This window comes from Notamacropus eugenii, chromosome 4 (genome assembly GCF_028372415.1).
Source record: "Notamacropus eugenii isolate mMacEug1 chromosome 4, mMacEug1.pri_v2, whole genome shotgun sequence".
Lineage (NCBI taxonomy): Eukaryota > Metazoa > Chordata > Mammalia > Diprotodontia > Macropodidae > Notamacropus > Notamacropus eugenii.
The window spans coordinates 61,317,565-61,337,010 of record NC_092875.1 but is presented as its reverse complement, the minus strand read 5'-3'; the positions used below and the strand labels follow the sequence as shown (position 1 = coordinate 61,337,010).

General features: G+C 43.3%; 1 protein-coding gene and 1 pseudogene across 2 annotated transcripts in view; both read left to right on the top strand.

Moving 5' to 3' along the window:
* TMEM259 (transmembrane protein 259) overlaps positions 1-19,446 on the top strand; it is a 62,522-nt gene that overhangs the window by 39,597 nt on the left and 3,479 nt on the right. For both annotated transcript variants that reach the window (XM_072601342.1, XM_072601343.1), the window contains exons 4-10: positions 2,997-3,107; positions 14,387-14,509; positions 15,211-15,311; positions 17,356-17,413; positions 17,833-17,916; positions 18,345-18,477; positions 18,774-18,873. In XM_072601342.1, the coding sequence (XP_072457443.1) occupies positions 2,997-3,107; positions 14,387-14,509; positions 15,211-15,311; positions 17,356-17,413; positions 17,833-17,916; positions 18,345-18,477; positions 18,774-18,873 (710 nt within the window). The remainder of the gene's footprint in view (positions 1-2,996; positions 3,108-14,386; positions 14,510-15,210; positions 15,312-17,355; positions 17,414-17,832; positions 17,917-18,344; positions 18,478-18,773; positions 18,874-19,446) is intronic.
* Positions 3,114-14,380, top strand: LOC140499651 (PRELI domain-containing protein 1, mitochondrial pseudogene; annotated as a pseudogene).

The window sequence follows — 19,446 nt, the reverse complement described above, 5'->3', positions numbered from 1 at the left end:
GGAGTTGGAACACAAGAAATCTCATACAGCCTCGGGCACTGAGAGAGCACTTGTGGCATAGTGAACAGATTTGGGGCCTGAGGATGGGGCTCAAGGACTGTTTTGTTTTTCTTAATCTATCCCTCTTACTGCCCTTCCTCTTAAATTTAACCATGGCAACTGAAAAAACTGTTATTATAACACGTGGATAGACAAGAAAAACAAAATTTCACATACAAAAAAATGTGTATCTCTGTGAGTTTTAAGGTCATCACCTCCCTGGTAGGAGTTGAGTGGCATATTCATTTTCTGTCTTCTGGACTTGGGGTTTATTGTTGCATAAATCAAATCTGATAAGTCATTTTTTAAAATTTTTTTAAATTTTATTTTAGACTCAAACACTAGAACACAAATATAGAATAGAGAAAAGAAAAAAAATATATGTAAATAAATTGTAAAAATATACATATATATATATGTATATCTAAGCAGCTCTTCCATAGCACAGCTGGGTCTGGTGTTCCTTGTCAGCAGAAATTCCCTCAGTTTTCTTGGGCTCAGACACCCAACTTCCTCACTCTCATGGATAAAAAAAGTTGTGGTGCCCAAGGCCTAGATGGCCTCCCAACCTACCCACAGTTTGTTCACTCTAAGGTACTATTTTATCTGTTTTGTGGGGGAAATCTTGAGAGCTTGTAATTTTCTGACCTACTTCACCATTTTCCCATAAAGCCTTTAAAATTTTTTTTCCTCTATAGTGTACAATCTGTTGTTCTAGTTCTACTCACTTGCATATGTATCAGTTTATAATGCCTTCCCAGCTTCCTCAGAAATTATCTGTTTTGTCATTTCTTACGGCACTGTAGTATTCTATTGCATCCATCTGCCATTACTTGTTTAGCCATTCTCCAATAGGATACTTTTTTAGCTTCTAATTTTAGTCAACTATAAAAAGAACTGCTATAAATATCTTCATACATATAGATCCTTTTCCTCTTTCTTTGAGCAGTTTGGGGTGTAGTCCTAAGTAGTAGATCCTATAGCTGGATAACAGTTTGGTATGACCTTCTGGACTTAGTTTCAAATTGCTTTCTAAAATAGTTGAATCAATTCACAGCTTTATTAACAGTGCACTTAGCATGCTTGTTTTTCCACAGCCCCTTCAACACTTGTTAATTTTCCTTTTGTTATTTTTGCCAGTCTGAGGTAAGTTCTTTAGTTTTCATTTCACTAGAAAAATTAATAGTCATTTAGAACATTTTTCATTTGGCTATCAATAGCTTAGATTTCTTCCTTTGAAAACTGCCTGTTGCTGACTTTTGACTATTTAGCTATTGGGAGGTGGCTCCTAGTTTTATAAGTTTGAATCTGTTCCCTCTTGGATATGATGAGACCTTTATCAGAGAACCATGCTACAGAGGTTTTTCCCATTTATTTGTTTGTCTTCTAATTTTAACATCATTAAGTTTGTGGAGCTAGATAATACAATAGATAGAGTGCTGGCTGGAGTGAGAAAGACTCATCTTCCTGAGTTCAAACCTAGCCTTAGACACTTACTAGCTGTGTGACCCTGGGCAAATCCCTTTACCCTGTGTGCCTAAGTTCCTCATCCATAAAATGAGCTGGAGAAAGAAATGCAAACCACTACAGAATCTTTGTCTAGAAAATCCCAAATGGGATCATGAAGATTCAGACATGACTGAAAAATGACTAAGCAATAAATTTATTTGTGCAGAAATTTAATTTTATATAATCAAAACTGTCCATTTCATCTTATGTAATCTTTTCACTTGTTTAACCATCTCGTCTGTCCGTAGATCTGAAAGGTGATTTTTTTACCCTGTTCCTCTAACTTGTTTATGATATGACTTTTTATATATATTATGTAACTGTTTGGAGTTTATCTTGGTATGTGACATGAGGCTTGGTTTGAACCTGACAGTTTTTGTCAAACAGTGAACTCTTCTTCCTTTAATTCAGGGTTTGGGGGGTTATCAGTTTCAGTGCTACTGTTTGTTTGCTTCTTTGTGTTATGTACCAGATCTCTTTCAGTGATTGACCTCTCTATTTTTAAACCAGTGCCAGATTGTTTTTAAAACTACCGCTCTGTAGTACAATTTGTAATCTGGTACTGATAATCTCTTTCCTTCTCACTTTTTTCATTATAACCCTTGAGAATTTTTACTTTTCTGTTTTTCCATATGAATTTTGGGGTTTTTTTCTAGCTCTATAAAATATATATTTAGTAGTTTAATTGATATAACATTGAATATTAAATTAATATAGGTGGTATTGTCATTTTTGTTAAATTAGCTCAACCTAGCCATGAGCAGTTAATACTTCTCTGATTACCTAGGTCTCTCTTTATTTCTACAGTGTTTTATAGTTGCATTCATAAAGTTCTTGAGTGCATCTTGAAAAATACACGCCCAAGTATTTTGTAGCTTCTGTAATTATTTTGAATGCAATTTCTCTTTCTAGCTCTTCCTGATGGATTTTGTTGTTGATATGCAGAAATGCTGATGATTTGTGTGGATTTATTTGATATCCTTCAACTTTGCTGAATTTATTGTTTCAATAATTGTTGGTTAATTCTTCCGGATTTCTAAATAAACCTTATCATCTGCAAAAAGCAGTAGTTTCATTTCCTCTTTGCCCATGCTTATTCTTCTTCAAGAAAGACTTTTCTTTCTTGTCTTACTGCTACAGCTAGCATTTCTAGTACTGTGTTAAATAGTTTAAATAGTTCCTAGTAATAGGAGTCTTTGCTTTTGGATTCAGGTTCTAACTCTGCCTTTTACTAGTTAAAATCTCTGGGTCTGGGTCTTCCCCTGTAAAGTAAAGAATTGGACAGGATACCTAAGGCATCTTTCAGCTCTAAATTCTCTGGTCTTTTTCCTTGTCATGTTACTTTAACTTCTTTCCAGTTGTGTGGTGGGAAGGGGATGTCTAAGGAAACTGGAATTTCATCTTTTCCATCTAAAATGCTTATTCCTCTTTTCCTTGTTCTCTTCTAGTGTGGCCCCAAGAAGAGTACATAGTGGAATATTCTTTGGAGTATGGGTTTTTACGATTGTCTCAGAGCACTCGGCAGCGCCTCAGCATCCCAGTCATGGTGGTGACACTGGGTAAGTTGAACCCCATTGGCGCCTCCACAGGACACCTTGGAACAGTCCATTTTCAGAAGAATAATATTATTTCCATGCTTAGAGCTAAGACTAAACTCTCCCTTTGTGGAATTGGGCAGATCAGTTCTTTGAGAGTGTTTTTCCATAGGGGCTATGTGAAGTTCCCTCTAGCTTTAATATCTGTGTTCTGTGGTCCCTGAAGAGAAGATGTTGAGGTAGACTTGAAGCTGTTTTCAAGCTGTCGTGGGGAAGAGGAGTGAGACTGAGGCTGGTTGTCTCCGGCTGCAGAGTGGGAGCACTGAGGGGAAGTGACACCGGGAGACCATTTAGCTCAGTATGAGGGAAAACCTGCCAGTAATTGGATCATTTCTCAGTCAAAGAGGAATTGACTGCTTCAGGAGGTCAGTAAGTTTCTTATAGTTGGACTTATTCAGGCAGGGACTAGATGACCTCTGGGGGATATTGTAAAGGCAGTGTGTTAGAGTGCTGAGTGCTTGACCCTTGAGAGCTCGGTAACTCTGGGCCTGTTGCTTAATATCTCTGAGCTTTGGCTTCTTCATAGGGTTCTAATAAAGATTGCGTAATGAGATATTTGTAAAGTGCTTTTTAAAGCTCCCTAAAAGTGTCAGCCATGATTAATATGAGGGCATTCTTGCTTGAATATGAGTTGGTCCAGATAAGGGATGTCAGTCACATAGTCCAAACCATATTAAAATGTAATTGGACAGTACTTAACAAAAAAATAAAAATACAGTACAACATTAGTAACATTAATTTGTGATTTTTCAAGTCCGAGTACATGACACCACCAATCTATCTTTCATATTCAAAGACCCTTTCCTTTACTTCCAGTGTTCTTGGGGATTTTAGAGGGGCCTCCCTTGCTCATATCCTATTCTCAGACTCCTCAGAAGGCCAGGGAATCCTGAGCTGTCAGGAACAACCTTGTGCATTTGCCCTTGTCGCTGGTTTGTTTGTGATCCAGAGAGCATGTGTACTGCTGGGCTCTAGATCCAGCACCTGTTCCTTCAGGTTTTGAGTTTTCAGTTTTTGATGAGGTGCAGCTATAGATTGTAATCTGCCCTGGTGCCTCCTTGTGGTTTTTCAGAGGCATAGTTGGTGGCAGAAGATGCTGGGGGAGGCCTCCAGCAGGCTCTGTGAGCTGGAAAGGGTGGTGAGGAACTGTTTATTCATCCAAGGACCTGGCCAGCTAAGTTTGGAGAGTCTTCTCCATCAGCAGACATCTCAGTTCAATCCAACAAGCACTTGTGGAGCACCTCGTGTGTTCAGGGTTCTGTGCCAGGGACTGAGGATACAGAGACACAAATGAAACAAGCCCTGATCTCAGGGAGGTTGCATTTTGCTAGGGCGACACAGTGTGCACACACTTGTGTAAGTACAAATAATACAATGTAGAGAGTGTTAGCTAGTGGAGATACCAGGAATGACCTTTTGATATCAGGAGGCACCTGAACTGGTACTTCTGAAAGTATTCCAGGCAGTGAAGGTAAAGCTAAAGTACATTTCGGTCATGGGGGCCTAGCTGTGTGTGCAGAGGCAGCTCAGAAGGTGGGAAACAGAATATTGTGTATGTGGTACACCTAGTGAGCCACTTTGGCCAGAAACAAGTTTCAAGGAGTAATATGAAATGTGACTGGAAAAAGGAAATGGAAGAGAGATTATGAACTCTACAGAAGAGGCGGGGCCTGAGAGGGTCAGGTTGCATTCACACACCCTCATGGCAGTGGCAGTGGAGGCAGTGGTGATGGTGGCTTTGGGCTGATGACAGAGTACGAGTCCGGCAACCCATCTCTCCACTATACCCCAATGCTATGAGTCCCCTGGCACTGCCTGACCCCCGCTAAGACAATGGTGAAGTATTTCCTGGGCAGAGCATGCTCCAGAGCTTCTGGGACCAAGTGTTTGCTGCCTGCTAGCAGCATTCCTCCAACCCCCACAGCAAGCCTGGCATGAGGGCATGAAGCTGCTGTCCACGTAGCATCTAATGAAAACCAACAGGATGCCCACTGGGCAGAGCACTTCTTTCCTCCTAATGGAGCCTACTCAGTACACATCCTCGAGGACTCCATTGTGGACCCACAGAACCAGAGTGACCACTTTCACCTGGAATATCAGTCTAGCATGGCTGATGGTGGTGGAGGAAAGATGTGTTTATTGTGTGAACCCTGAAAACAGTGGCCAGATGGAAATCCAACAGGAGGCCTGGGTCTCCTCCAGTTTGTTTGGGGTCTCCAGAGCCGTACAGGAGTTTGGCCTGGCGAGATTGGAAAGTAATGTGACCAAGACCATCAAAGGCTTCGAGTAAATCTTGGCCAAACTGCAAGGCGAAGCTTCTTGTTGAAATAGCTAAGGAAGCCACTGAGAAGGTGAAGGAAACTGCTCTGGCAGCTCCCGAGAAGGCCAAGGATCTGGCCAGCAAGGTAGCAACACTGTTTCAAGGAGTCTCTGCCCTGATGCCCTCCCAGATTACCAGCACCCCAGGCTGAGAGCCTCCATCAGCACAGTGCCATTGTCCCATTACCTGGCCTGTGTTTGAGTTGCAAGTTATCATTAAAAATCAGTTTTCAGTGCTGTCAAAAAAAGAGAAAGATTATGGATGACCTTAAAGGCCCAGCTGAGGATTTTGTATTTTGCTATAACAGGAGCAGAGTGCTATTGGTTTTTGAGGTAATGGTGGGGTGGGGGGGCTGATATGGTCAGATTTTTGTTACCATTGTATCATATTATTGTAATATTTATTTTGAAACTATGTAGAGGACAGATTTGCAGTAGGGAAAACAACGAAAGGCTGTTGCAGTAGTTCATACAAGAGGCGGTGAGGGCTGTATGAGCAGAAAGATGACGCAGGCAGAAAGTACTGTGGAAGAATAGGACATGGCATGTGCTGGCATCGAGGGAGGGAGTGAGAGTGGAGAGTCAAGGAGCAGTTTCAGACTGCTTTGATCAGAAGAGTGGTGTAGAATCCAGCAGAAATGGGCAAGTTTGGAGAAGGACCAAGTTTGGGGAAATTAGCTTTTGTGGGCAAAATGGCAATTAAGAAAAAATTATTTTAAACTATGGCAATCTGAATACCAAGCCATGGTTCGTTGCTGTTTTCATCAGTGGAAGAAGTACTTAGACCCCACAAAATCATGGCTCCTTGGCATCAGACACCAGTAATAGCAGCGATATAACTGACATGTATAAGGTTTTCAAGTTTGCACAATGTTTGACATACATTTTCTCACTGGAACCTTAATACACTTAGAAGAGTAGGCACTGTAATCCTTGTTCTATGGTTGAAGACACTGAGGTCCAGAGAGTTTATGTGATTTGTTTACAGTCCTACAGATAGCGGGCTTCCCAGTCTTTTCTGACTCCAAGACCAACGAAGTCCTCTTTTATTGCTTCTTGCTGTAGATGTGTCCACAAGTTCTGCTCAGGCCTTTGAGCATAGGTCCTTACCTGTATGTTCGTTGCCTGACAGCCAGCTTGCTTAGGTTGTTGTCAGGAAGCTGCCCAGCACATATGGATTGTTTTGGCTTTCACTTCTCACAGAGACTATCTGCTATGCTGCATGGAGAGTTAGGGTCGAAGTCAGTAGAGAATGGTTACAGACTGATGCAATCACAAGAGACATTCTGCTTATCTGTATGTAATTGTCTCAACATCCTGTGACCCAGTTTTTGTAGAACTCATTTGTAAAAGAGCAGATATAGGACATGGAAGGTGTTGTCAGATATTTGAAGGCCTGGGGCTTACCTGTCCCATGTGACCCTAGAGGGCAAAGCTAGGAACAGTGACGAGAAGCTTCAAAGAGTCAAATTTCAGTTAATTGTAAGGATAAGCTTCCTAACAGCTGTCCCAGAGTGGGATGGTCTTCCTCCCTTATTGGAGGTCTTCAGGCAGAGAATGGGAATACCTTGTTGGGTATTTTACAGAGGAGGAGGGATAAGAGTTGGACTAGATGATTACTAAAATCAGTTCCACTAATACAATTCCATAATATTTCTTGATCTCCCCCAACTCTGGGTTTTGTTTTATTTTTTTGTATCTTCCCTTGCCCCTGTTATGTGAAGAGAGTATGGAGTATGTACCTGACCTGCTGTTATTTTCCTGGACAGATGAAGGTCCTGGAGCCAAACTTTAGTATTTCTATGAGATCAGGCCCCATCTTGCTCCAATGCATCATTTCCAAAACTGTCACAGACCACACTCCCAGGGACCAAATGCGGTTTTGACAAGTTAATTCACCTGACTCACCTGTTCACCGAAGTTAATTTGGCAAGCTTTTCACTTAATGGTAAATGCACTGGTTTAAGAGGCAAGCATTAAAAATTTATTCTGGACCTAGAAATAATCTTCAACAAAAAACCAAATGCTCAGCACTCTGCCAGCAATATCATATGTTCAGGGAGTACTAGCTCCTCTGGTGTGAGGGCTTTTATCCACCTTTGGAGTCCACATGGCACTCAGCTCTCGCCTGTGGCTCCAGGAGGCTGTAGCATGTGCAGCAGCCATACTCCAGTAAAACCATCTCATGAAACAGGCTGAACCAGGCTGAAGGTAACCAACAGACCTCAGAGTCAGAGGGACATCCGTCTCCCCAAGCATGTGAAGGTTTTCCCCTAGTGGAATGGGTGAATAAAAACAATTTGTTTCAACAACCACGAAGGTGGCTGAAGCAAGCGCTGTGGAGCACTTAGAGCTTGGTTAGACATTGAAGACACCTAGGTTATCCACTGCATTCTGGACCAGTGCCAGTCATCTTGACTTTTGTCTTGCTACTGGACTTGGATGATTCTGGAAGAGAATGAGGCTGACGACTTTGTGCAGCTCTACTTCACTTAAATCCAGTTCACAGGCAAGTCAAGACATCACCCCATGATGTCACTGGTCCTCTTCAAAAATAAAGAACCAGCAACAGTATCTGCTATAGAGCACTCTGTCTGCTTAAAGCAGAGCAGCGTGTCTGCTTGACTTGCTTCAAGAGATGGAGCAATCAGTGGGGGATTTTTATTCTGGATCAGATTCTCTCATTAACAAGGAGGATCTGGTTGTGGGGATGGAAATGATGGAAACCTTAGGAGGAAATGGCCATTTCATCGTGGAATTTGTGAAAGAAGGCTAAGATGGGCAGACGTCAGCTGACCTGCAGTTTAGATGTGGGGAAAGCAAGTTTCAAAGAGCTCGGCAGAAGGATAGGTAAGATCTTAACCAGCGTGGGGAGAATAGAAGGCTCTCAGAAATTAATTCTGAAGACAGAAATAGAAGTAATCCTTCTGACAAAGAGAAGGGGCAGTGGTCCAAAGAGACTGATATGAACATGAAGCCCACCTGCCATCTTCTGTTTTTAAGAGACATAGAATGGTTTCCTTCCACAAATAGCATAACTCCTTTAATACCCCAGGCTTCCCGTGAAAACAAAGGCTCACAACAGTTTGCTGGGGTCACTATATGACACTGAAATAGGTATGCAACAATCTCAAAAAGGTGAATATCAAATGGAGAGGGGAAGGGCAGAGTAGGCAGTGCTACATAAAACCAAGGAGGAGGTCCAAAGAGGAACAAGATGAAAGATAACATTCAGTGGTATAAAATAAAGAAGAGGTGGGCTGGTCACCTGGCAGGAATATGAGATAACAGGTAGATAACCGGGATACTCTATTGGTGCCCCCAGAGTCCAAGGAAAATGAGAAAAGACCTCGAGAAGTTTAGGTGGGCCTTCTGTGGCAAACATAGGGGAGGGGATGAGCAAGAGTTGTACAGGATAGGGAAGACATGGGTAGACTGTGATCTGCATCACTGGAGGAAAATTCTAAATTGGTGAGCTCACACTTGTATCTGAATATGAACAGATGGTGAATCCAAGGGTTGCATAACAGTTCTATGTAAGAATAGTGTCCAAAACTGCCATCCCACCCCATTGCAAAGGAGGGAGGTCCATAAATCTTGTACTTGCATATATTTTCAGACTTTTTTATTGTGTTAATCAGTTCTGCTGATTTCTTCATCTTTAAAAAATACTATTTATTATGTGGAGTGGCTCTTTGGGAGGTGAAGGGTCCTAGGGAAAACTTTGGAGATGTTAGAAAAAAAAGGACATTAATAAAAACATTTTATAAAATAATAGTACCTGGAGTATTAAAGCTAAGGTACAACAGAAAGGTTTTCAATGAGATTCTTTTAACAGAATTAAGGGAAAAAGAATCAGCAGGGATAGGGTTATCCCTTTCAGGTGAGTGTGGATCATTACTGACAGAGAGAAGGAAGAACTTCCCAGTTCATTTTTGTTGCTTTTTTCTTGGCTAAGGAGAGTAATCATTAGACTGTAAAAGACAGAGCAAAAGTTTTGTGGGGTAAATTAGGAGATAGCAAGATAGCACTTAGCAGTCTTTTTATAGCTTCAAGTCAAGGGACCATAGAGCCATTTACGGGGCTGTGAGTGATGGAGTAGGTTAGGATTAGAGAATTAGAGAAGGGCAAATGTCATGATTTTCAAAAAAAGAGAAGAGAAGGGAGTCTGCTAACTGGGTGCCTGTGTGGCACAGTGGATGGAGCGCTGAGCCTGGAGTCATGAAGACTCTGGGCAAGTCATTTAATCCCATTTGTCTCAGTTTCCTCATCTGTAAAATGACCTGGAGAAGGAAATGGCAAGTATCTTCACCAAGAATACCCCAAAAATGGGGGTTTTGAGGAGTCAGACATGACATGAAACAAGAAGCCAGCATGAATTAACCAAGAACAGGTCATTATAAATACCTTTAAACTGCACCAAGACTTTTGGGTCACCCTGTGTAACTTCTTGTCTCCTCTATTAGAGTATAAACTCCTTGTGAGCAGGGACTATTTCACTTGTGTCTTTGTATCCCCTCATCTGGCCCCATGTCAAGCACGTAGTGGACACATAATGAGTGCTTGTTGATTCTTTTGTGACCCTGTGGACCACAGCATGCCAGTAAAGATACTGGCAGAGTAGTTTGTCATTTCCTTCTCCCAGTGAATTAAGGCAAACAGAGGTTAGAAGACTTGCCCATGGTCATGCAAATTGTAATGTTTGAGGCTGGATTTGAACTAAGATCTTCTCGAGTCCTGCTGTCTATCCACTGAGCCATATAGCTAACCTCAGTTTCTTACTAAGCTGGGCTATCAGCAGACTTCTATAGCTAGAGTATTCTCAGATTTTTTAGCAAAATATCTGATAAAGCTCCTTGTGCTTTTTTTCTATAAAAGATGTAGAAATGTGCACTAGACAGTAATAGAGTCATAGTTGGATTCAAAGCTGGTATGAGTGGCCAGCCTTGACACGTAGTTATTGATCATTCATTGTCTGTTTCTCCAATTAAAAACAAGTCTAATAAGAAAAAAAATAAGGTTTTACATTTGGGATAAAAAATGAACTTCAGAAATTCAGCTTAACAAGTACAAAATGAGTGTGGAGGGCAGTTAATACATCTGAAGAACTGAGGATTTTAAATGGACTGCATCGTCAATAAGCTCAGCATGGTGGATTGTACAAAGACTTACTGTCAGGTCTTGGGGAGGCAATAGTCTATGTTAGACTATATACTGTAGCCATGAGAAGATATTTCAAGGATGGGGACGGCTGACTTTAGGGGAATGAGGATGGTGACTTTAGGGGAGACGTGTAAGTGCTGCTGCAGAGATCTTGAGAGGGTTGCTTAGGGAAGAATGAAAGGATTGTAACTATAGCAGAGATGATTAAATAGCCCTGATAAAGGATCAAATGAAAGTTAACATCAATTGAGGCTGCTCAGACTTTTCCGTTTTTATTCCTGCTTACCCGAGTGGCTAGGTGGAGTTTCAGAGAGACAAGTTTACATTTGATAAGAGGGAAGACTTCTCAACAATTAGAACTGTCCGAGAGTGGACGTGATGGGTTCCTCCTCTCTGGAAGGCAAGGCAAAGGCTGGATGACCACTTGTCAGGCATGTTTTTAGAGAGATCCTTGTTCAGATCTGTGTTGGACTCGTTAGTGGCTGCTTGGAGACCAATTCTGCCTCTTCATGAAAAGAAGGTTCTGTGGCATCTGCTTTGTGCAGTTACTTCCTGGACCACTTGATGTAGCTCAGGTTCTAAAATACACACATGGAACAGAAAGCCATGTTGAAACTAGATTTTTTGGAAATAGCATAGCTCTATAAGGTTTACAAAATTCCTTCCTTACGATAACCTTGGGAGGCAGGCAGTGAAAGGATTATTTCCCCTTCCTAACAATTAGGCTTTCAGATGATAAAAGACTTGTATGTCTTTTATACACACGTGTACATGCTACATATATGTCTCATTCTGAGTCTTTCACCTCTTTCAGAAGGTGGTGAAATATGTAGTAGTTCTCTAAGATTGTGGCTAGTGAGTGCTCTGATCAGAGTCCCTAAGTCTTTCAAGGTTGTCCATCTTTACAGTTGTGTTGTCTTGGTATAAGCTGTTCTCTTGGTTTTGTTCACTCTGCATCAGTTCATACAGATCTTTTTTTTTATTTGTTCATTCTTCCAGGCTTCTTTTAAACTTGTTGTTAGAAGTGGGCTTTGTAGAGGGCAGGTCTGGGCTGGTCCTGCTACTGCTTTCTTGGGGTCTTGAGTGTTGTGATCTCCCAGAATCTCAGGGACAGCTCAGGCTGGGAACGTGTGAGCCTTCAGTGCCTCCAAAGTGAGCTGTCTAATTGCTGCTCCCCATGGTCTGAGCTCTGCTCGTTCTTGCTCTGGGTTTGGGTCTGAACAGGGAGAATTCTGCTACAGTCAGCCAGCTGGCAAGTACTGACAAAAGTGGGCTAGGATTCTTGCTATGTTTATTCTTCTGCAGGCTTCAGTTGGGCTAGAAGGTACAGCCAAGATCCCACTGTGCTTCTGGGGTCTGAGCTACATCCTTGCTGCTGCTTGCTTCTGAACTTGATCCTCTTAATGTAGAGCATAGGGCTCCTTATCCCTGAATGTTGTTCTACCCATGCCCTGAACACAGGTCGCCTTCTTAGCCCACCCTTTATCTATGACCGAGTAGTCAGAGATGGGTAGTGATAAAGCTGCCAGTTAATACTCATTAAGTTGAGGGGCCCTGTATGGGTCTGAGAACTCCACTTACTCTGGTGCACAGTCTCTTCCTGGGTTAGACTGTTCTGGGTTGCCAATTGTGGCCAGGAGCTGTCCTTAGTGTCTACAGACCTCTTTGTCTGCCTCCCTGTACCAGTCCTTACTAGACATGTGACTCATGCTGACTCTTTTCTGAATTTCTCATATCTGTTCGGAGGAGTTTTGGGGAGTGCTTAATGTACTTTTTGCTCCTGCCACCTCTACTAACCTCATCTTTAAAAACTGTCCACTTCATATGATTATCTCATAACACTTCTTTTCACTGCTGTCTCCTGAGTGCTACACTTTTTTTTTTAAACCACAAGTCCATTCACTTTTCTGCCCCTTTACAATCAAGCTTCAAGAATATGCTTTGTCTTCTAAATCTCTAATTAATTGATCTGTTTTATGTATCTTATTTTTACAAAAATCTTACATACAAAATCTGATGGCCTATATATCTCCTGACCTTTTTGCAGCTATTGAGACTATTGGCCAACCTTCTCTCAGATACGCTCTGCTGCCTTGGATTATGACACTTTTTTCTTGTGCCTACCTGCCTGACTTTTCCTTCTGTCTCCTTTGTCAGACCACTCAGTTTCCACCTTTGTGCGGTTAGAAGTCATTCCTCCTTTCTTTTGGTTTACATTATCTCAGCGACCTCCTCTACTCCTGTATGTTAAATTTTCTGTGGAAATTACTCCACTTCCAGAGAGGTGCTATCCACATTTGTACATCCTGCCTGAGTCTCTCCTGCACACTAGGCCTAGATTGCCAACTAAATGTACCATAGGCATTTCAAACTCAGCATATCCAAAGCCACACTGCTTATCTTCCTTCCTTAAACCTGTCTGTCCAAACTTCCCTGCTTCTATTGTGGGCACCACAGCATCCTTAAAACCCTAGTTTTCCAATCTGAATTGTTCCTTCTCTTTCTCTCTCTCCCTCTCCCCCCTATCTCTCTCCCCATGTCACCTTCTTTCCCTCCCCCTTCCTCTGTCCCTTAACCTGGTTATACTTGGATATACCTCCAACCTTCCTTTCTAGGCTTATTTCATATTATTTCCCTTCCCGTTCCATGTTCCAACCTAACTGGAGTACTGCCTATTTCCAAACTGAATATTCCCTTTCTCCTCTTTTTGTATTTGCACAAAATATTCCCCTGTGTCTATAATGTACACACTTCTCTCATCTCGGCCTTTCACAATATTTATTTTCTCACAGGCTGCTGCCTCGGCTAGAAATTACTCCCTTAGCCCTTGAATTACTAGGTTATAATGTCATCCCAGAGTCTTATGTGAATGATCTCCCTTGTCTTAGCTCTCATTCCTCCCCCTAAAAAAAAAAAAAAAACAAAACAATAAACCCCACATGCACCTCTTTAATGGGCCTATAGGTTGTCAGAGCTGAAGAGAACTTAGAAACTAGCTGGTCAGAGCCTTATTTTACAGAAGCAGCAGCTGAGGTGGAGAGGAGCACTTTGCAGCAGAGGCAGGATACGGCCCCACTTCTTCTGGCTCTCGAGTCTTTGTTCCTCTCCACTTTCCCATGTGTTCCTGGGGGAGAGTGGGACAAGACCGCTTGTTTCTTCAGTGGCCTGGCACTTTGAAATATCCATAGGTTAAGGGAAAGGCAGGGCATGGTGTCCAGAAGAGCATCAAGGAGGGTGGTGTGGAGGGAGCTGAGATCTTGTGTTCTGATGGAAGGCCTGGTTCAGGTTCTGACTCTCTCCCTAAACTGCCAGAGGGCCTAGAACAAGTCCTTGAATCTCTCTAATGACAGGCCTTAGGTATCACCTCATGGGGTTTTAATGAAATTCAAATGAGATGATTTCTGTAAAGTCCTGTACAAATAGGAGCTGGGTTTGGGATTTAGGGAATGTGAAAAGCAAACAGACCAGGAGTGAGGATGTTCTCATCTAAATCTGCCACTGGGTAGCTTGGTGTGACCTTAAGTTACTTCCTATCTCAGATGTTTCCTCATCTATGGAATGTGGCTTGTGACCTCTGCCCTGCCTCCCTTGGAATTATGAGGGTCCAGTGAAGATTGCGGGGGCAGCGCAAAATACAATGGAAACAGGCAGTGGAAGGCAGCATTTGTCGAGGCAGGTCTGATGTTGCCACAGGAACATTTGCTCCAATCTGACCTGGATTTTCAGCTCACAGACATATTTCTCTTCTTCCTCTAATCTAGACCCTACAAGGGATCAGTGCTTCGGAGACCGATTTAGCCGTTTGCTCCTGGACGAATTCTTGGGTTATGATGATGTTTTGATGTCCAGTGTGAAAGCCCTGGCGGAAAATGAAGAAAACAAGGGTCAGAACTCAGCCAAAGAGCTGAGAACCAGGGAAGAGGGCAAACAGAGCTCATGGGGGCAGTCTTCTGCAGGGAGGAAGGGAGGGGGAGAGAGAGAGAGTGCATGTGTACTACAGCCCAAGAACAGCAATGTAGTTGGGTGGGAAGACTTGTGGTTTGGGGGCTGTGGAGGAGGGGTGGGCTTTGTCCCCACATCTGCAATTCTCAGCTTATTTATCTGTACGGTGAGAATCATATTTGCCCTACCTGCCTCAGAAGATTGTGCTGTGAGGACCACTTCATAAGCTATATATCATTTTGGAAATGTGAGCAGCCTGGTTACATGAAGACACCACTGGGGTGTCTTCTGTTTCTGGCCTTGGCCCTGGTTTTGGTGTACTGGAAATGTCCTAGGGCCCGAGTTTTTAAGAAGTTCCAGCTGCTTGACTTACTCATGATGTGACCACAGACACTTTGCTTTCTTGAGTCAGTCAGGAGGACCCTGGGCATCTCCCTAGAATTTATCTAAGTCATCAGGATATCATCTACTTTGATGGAAGGAGTTCCCACTTTAGGATTTCCCTATATTAATTGTGTAATATGGCCATGATACACTCATTATCCTACCCATTTATTGTGAGCTTTGCAAACCTTAATATGAAGAGAAGTAAGCTATTATCATTTATGGAATTACCTCTCCCAACATTTGTGATTTTCCCTAGGTTTCCTGCGCAATGTTGTGTCTGGGGAGCATTATCGCTTTGTCAGCATGTGGATGGCGAGGACTTCCTACCTGGCTGCCTTTGTCATTATGGTCATATTTGTAAGTGACTCATTAACCTGTCCCAAACCTGGACCTACAACCTCTCTAGGCTTGCAGTGGTCCTTGGGAGGCTCGGGCCAAAGACCCTGGTCTCTTCAGAAAGCCCAGTGCTGTGTAAGGGACATTGAGCAAGGACTGGAAGGGACCTCCAAGATTATTTAGAGGCACAAATGGACGATAAAGCCCCAGCTAGAAGAAGCATCTGGAGGACTAGTCATAGCTAGTGGTCTGGCACCACTCCCACAGCTGTTCAGAAATGAAATGGGTGGATTTGGTAGGTCATGAGTTCTTTATGTGAGACGTCTTTAAGTAGGGCTTGTTGGAGACACGAGCGGAGATTCTAAACTAAAGGACATTTGAAGTGATTTCCAACTCTGAATTTGTGTGGTTTTTCTAAGAGGCAGGACTAGAACTTTAGTTCTGAGTCCATGTCTCTCACTGGGTCTGAGTTTTCCCACCTATAAAATGGATTGGTTGATGTAGGTGAGCTAAGAACTCTTCTAGCTCTGAAATCCTATGATTATTAAAGTGATGGTGAAGGACCAAGAGCTGAGAGATGATCAAACCCAGGGCCGTGGGCATAGAAGAGCTCATAGGTAGTGCAGGCACACCCAGTGTGAACATGAAAAGAATGTGGCACTCGTCACTGATTCTGATTGTAAAGACTTAAAGCTACAAAGGCTCCTCTCCTGAATGACCTGCTCAGAACTATACCTTACCTGGCCAAACTGGGATTCCAGGTGAATGAACGAAGAAACATTTCTTAAGTGCTAACCACATGCCAGGGGCACAGGCAATCTCCAGTTTAGATTTTGACTAGGAAAAATTTAGGGAGCTACTTTTTCAACATCAGAATGTCCAATTTCAGTGGTTGAGTCTCACTGTGTGGAGCCTCAGGCCCACATTTCCCTTTATATTACTGCCATTTCTGGACATAACCAGCCCACTCCCTTTGTGGCACCCCTTTCATCTTCCATGGTTGAACTTCCCTTATAACAGGACTGTTCAGCAGAAACAGCTGATAGAACAATCTCATCTGTCACCATGTCACATTCTACCTTTAGTCCCTCAACTCTTCGAGCAGAAGGGGAAGGTGTGTTTCATTATCTGTTCTCTGAGAGCGTTACTGATTTTTCAGTTTCTCAGAGTTGTTTCCTTTCATTTATATTGTATTTATCTATTTTTAGTAAAAGCCTCTAATCGGCCAGCAGAATGTCTCATGATCTTTTCATAGAGAGGTTTTGTCCCCCACCAGTTACCTCCCAGTAAGAGAGAGGGTGGACAGTAAGGTACTGGATCCCATAGACTACTCAGGCTCTCCAGGTACCCACATCATCAGGGCCTCGTTGGGAGTCGTCCTGTCTTAACTATGAAGCTGACATTTTCCCCAGTGACCAGGTTGTACTCTGTCACCACCACCCTCCCTGGTTAGGAAGTCATGCTTTAATTTCCATATACTTCCACAATAAGGCAGGGCTTCTAGGTTAATTAAATGAAGTCTGCATGGATCAGGAAAGTGCAAGCATTCATAATTGACTACCTTTCCACACTTGGAGAGGGTAGCAGGTCAAATGCATTGGTTTGTAATCTGGGTAGGATCTGTGAACTTTCAAAAAAAAATTGATAACTGTATATTTCAGTATAATTGGTTTCCTTTGTAATTCTCTATATTTTATATATTTAAAACTAAACATTATTTTGAGAAGGGGTCTGTGGACATTTACCAGACTGACAGCCGACAGTGTCCAGGACACAGAAAGGTTAAGAAGCCTTACAGTAGTGGAAAGAACCCAGTGTTTGGAGTTGAGCAAAACTGGGTTCAAATCTTGGTTTTGATTCTGAGCCTCAGTTGACTAACCTATGAAATGCAAATAATGATATTGTTGCTGCATTGGAGTTGCTGTTAAACTCAAACCGAAAAGGCTTCCTGTGGGTCTGTTCTTAACTGCCTCCTGCCAGGGCCCAGGTCTGCCCATTCTCCCATGCAGTTGTGCCCATTGGTAGAGTGGTCGGTAGCCTGACCCCTCCTATTCTGTGATTGCAGACTCTGTCCGTCTCAATGCTCCTGCGGTATTCGCACCACCAGATTTTCGTCTTCATTGGTAAGTTCAACTGTGCAGACATTTATTAAATACCTGCCATGTTTGGGGTTGTAGTCCTCGGCATTTTTCAGTTTTGTGAATGCAGTTGTTTAGTGAGGCCTTCCTACCCAGTGGCCCATCAGATGCCACACACAGTGGACCCGGGGTGGTAGACTTGGTCTTGTTGGTCCTTGTAGCCACCATTGACTAGATGTTCCAAGAAGTTTCTTAACCCCTAGCAAACCAGCGCATGGCTTGTAAGCTCTCTTCACCCACCTTCATGTTCTTGCTGCTCAGTCAAAGGTCCATTTCTCCCCTCCAATCTGAGAGTCACCAGCACTTCTTGTAGTCAGGCTCTGTGATCCTCCCTTGTCTGGCCTGACAAGAGGCTTCCAGACATTCTGCTAAGTTGGGAATTTCCTGCCCTTCTCATTTTGCAGTGGACCTCCTCCAGATGTTGGAGATGAACATGACGATCGCCTTCCCCGCTGCACCCTTGCTCACAGTGATTTTGGCTCTTGTTGGTAAGTGTGGCTGCCCTTCCTGCCTGCCGCCACATCCCATTCTATTCCAGTGTTGGCCTGAATGTTACTGAAGCCTGCACTAATAGCCCCAGATTTTACCCTCTCGTCCTTGGAATCGGACACCACAGATTGAGGATATTAAGAATTCTCCAGAGTCTTAGCAAGTGCTCATGTTCTTCAGAGCTCGGGGGAAGGTGTTTTTGGTTGGCCTTGGTGTAGAACTCAAAGCAGTGAGGAGAATTGACTGACAGGGACCAGAGCTATTCTTGTGAGGGAGAAGAGTCGGCAATGCTCATGAAATCATCTCCTAAAATAGGAAGGCGAGGAATCCGTCCACTGAGGCGGTGCCAACCAAACGGTCCATTTTGGGAAGCACTTGGAGCCCAGAGTGCTTTGTACACCCATTTGTTTCTCCTTGCTCCTGCCAGGTATGGAAGCCATCATGTCAGAATTCTTCAACGACACTACAACAGCGTTCTACATCATCCTCATTGTGTGGCTGGCTGACCAGTATGATGCCATCTGCTGCCACACCAACACCAGTAAGAGGCACTGGCTGAGGTAGGTGCCCTACGACTGCCCCAGGACAGTGTCCAGGACTTGGCACACCTGAGGGAAAAACCACATCCTGAAGAATGTGGGCTTCCCACTAAGCAAGGAGAGACTCCTCACTGGGCATGATGGACAAAGTGCTGGACCCCAAGCCAAGTGTCCTGGGCACTACTTAATGGTAGCTGGGATGTGGTACTCAATGTTTTCCTCACTTCTGTTTCCCTTTTTTGAGAGAGTGGAAGTTAAGAGTCTAGAAGGTCTGGGAGCCAGAGGCAGGCCCTCACTTGTCCTCTCTGTGCTTTCAGGTTTTTCTACTTGTACCACTTTGCCTTCTACGCCTATCACTACCGATTCAATGGGCAGTACAGCAGTTTGGCCCTGGTCACTTCTTGGCTCTTCATCCAGGTAACTTGGGCAGGGGCTAAAGAAGCGTGACCACATAGAGTGAGGACTAGGCAATCTCCCCAGGACTCTCCTCACTCTGTGCTTATAGAAAAGGGGACAGGATTTGGAGTCAAGGACCTGGATTCAAATCCTGGCTCTGTGAGCTTAGACAAGCCATTTTAGGTTACCTCACTGAGCCTCAGTTTTTCCTTTTATAAATGAGGGGGCTAGACTCACCGGTAATGATCATTAAGGTTTCTTCCAACTCTCAGACTTAAGATCTTAGGAATTTTGGACTCATAAGAGATTGGATCAGATCACATTTGGAGAATGTGCAAATACAGGATGTAGAAAATGGATGGGGGGAGGGGGGGCTGAGGCTATGTACTAGAAGCTAGAGGCACTGCCTGAGTACTCACCCCCCTCTCTTGGACCCAGGGCCCAAGGAAGGGCCAAATGATCCTCTGAAAAAGGGAAAGGAATAGACCAGAAAGCTTGCCTGTAATGAAAGGGAGAGAGCTCTGAATCTCATGGCAAAGCAGTTGTTGTGGGGGTATTGGGACCTGAAAGAATCCCACTGGGTTTGACATTTGG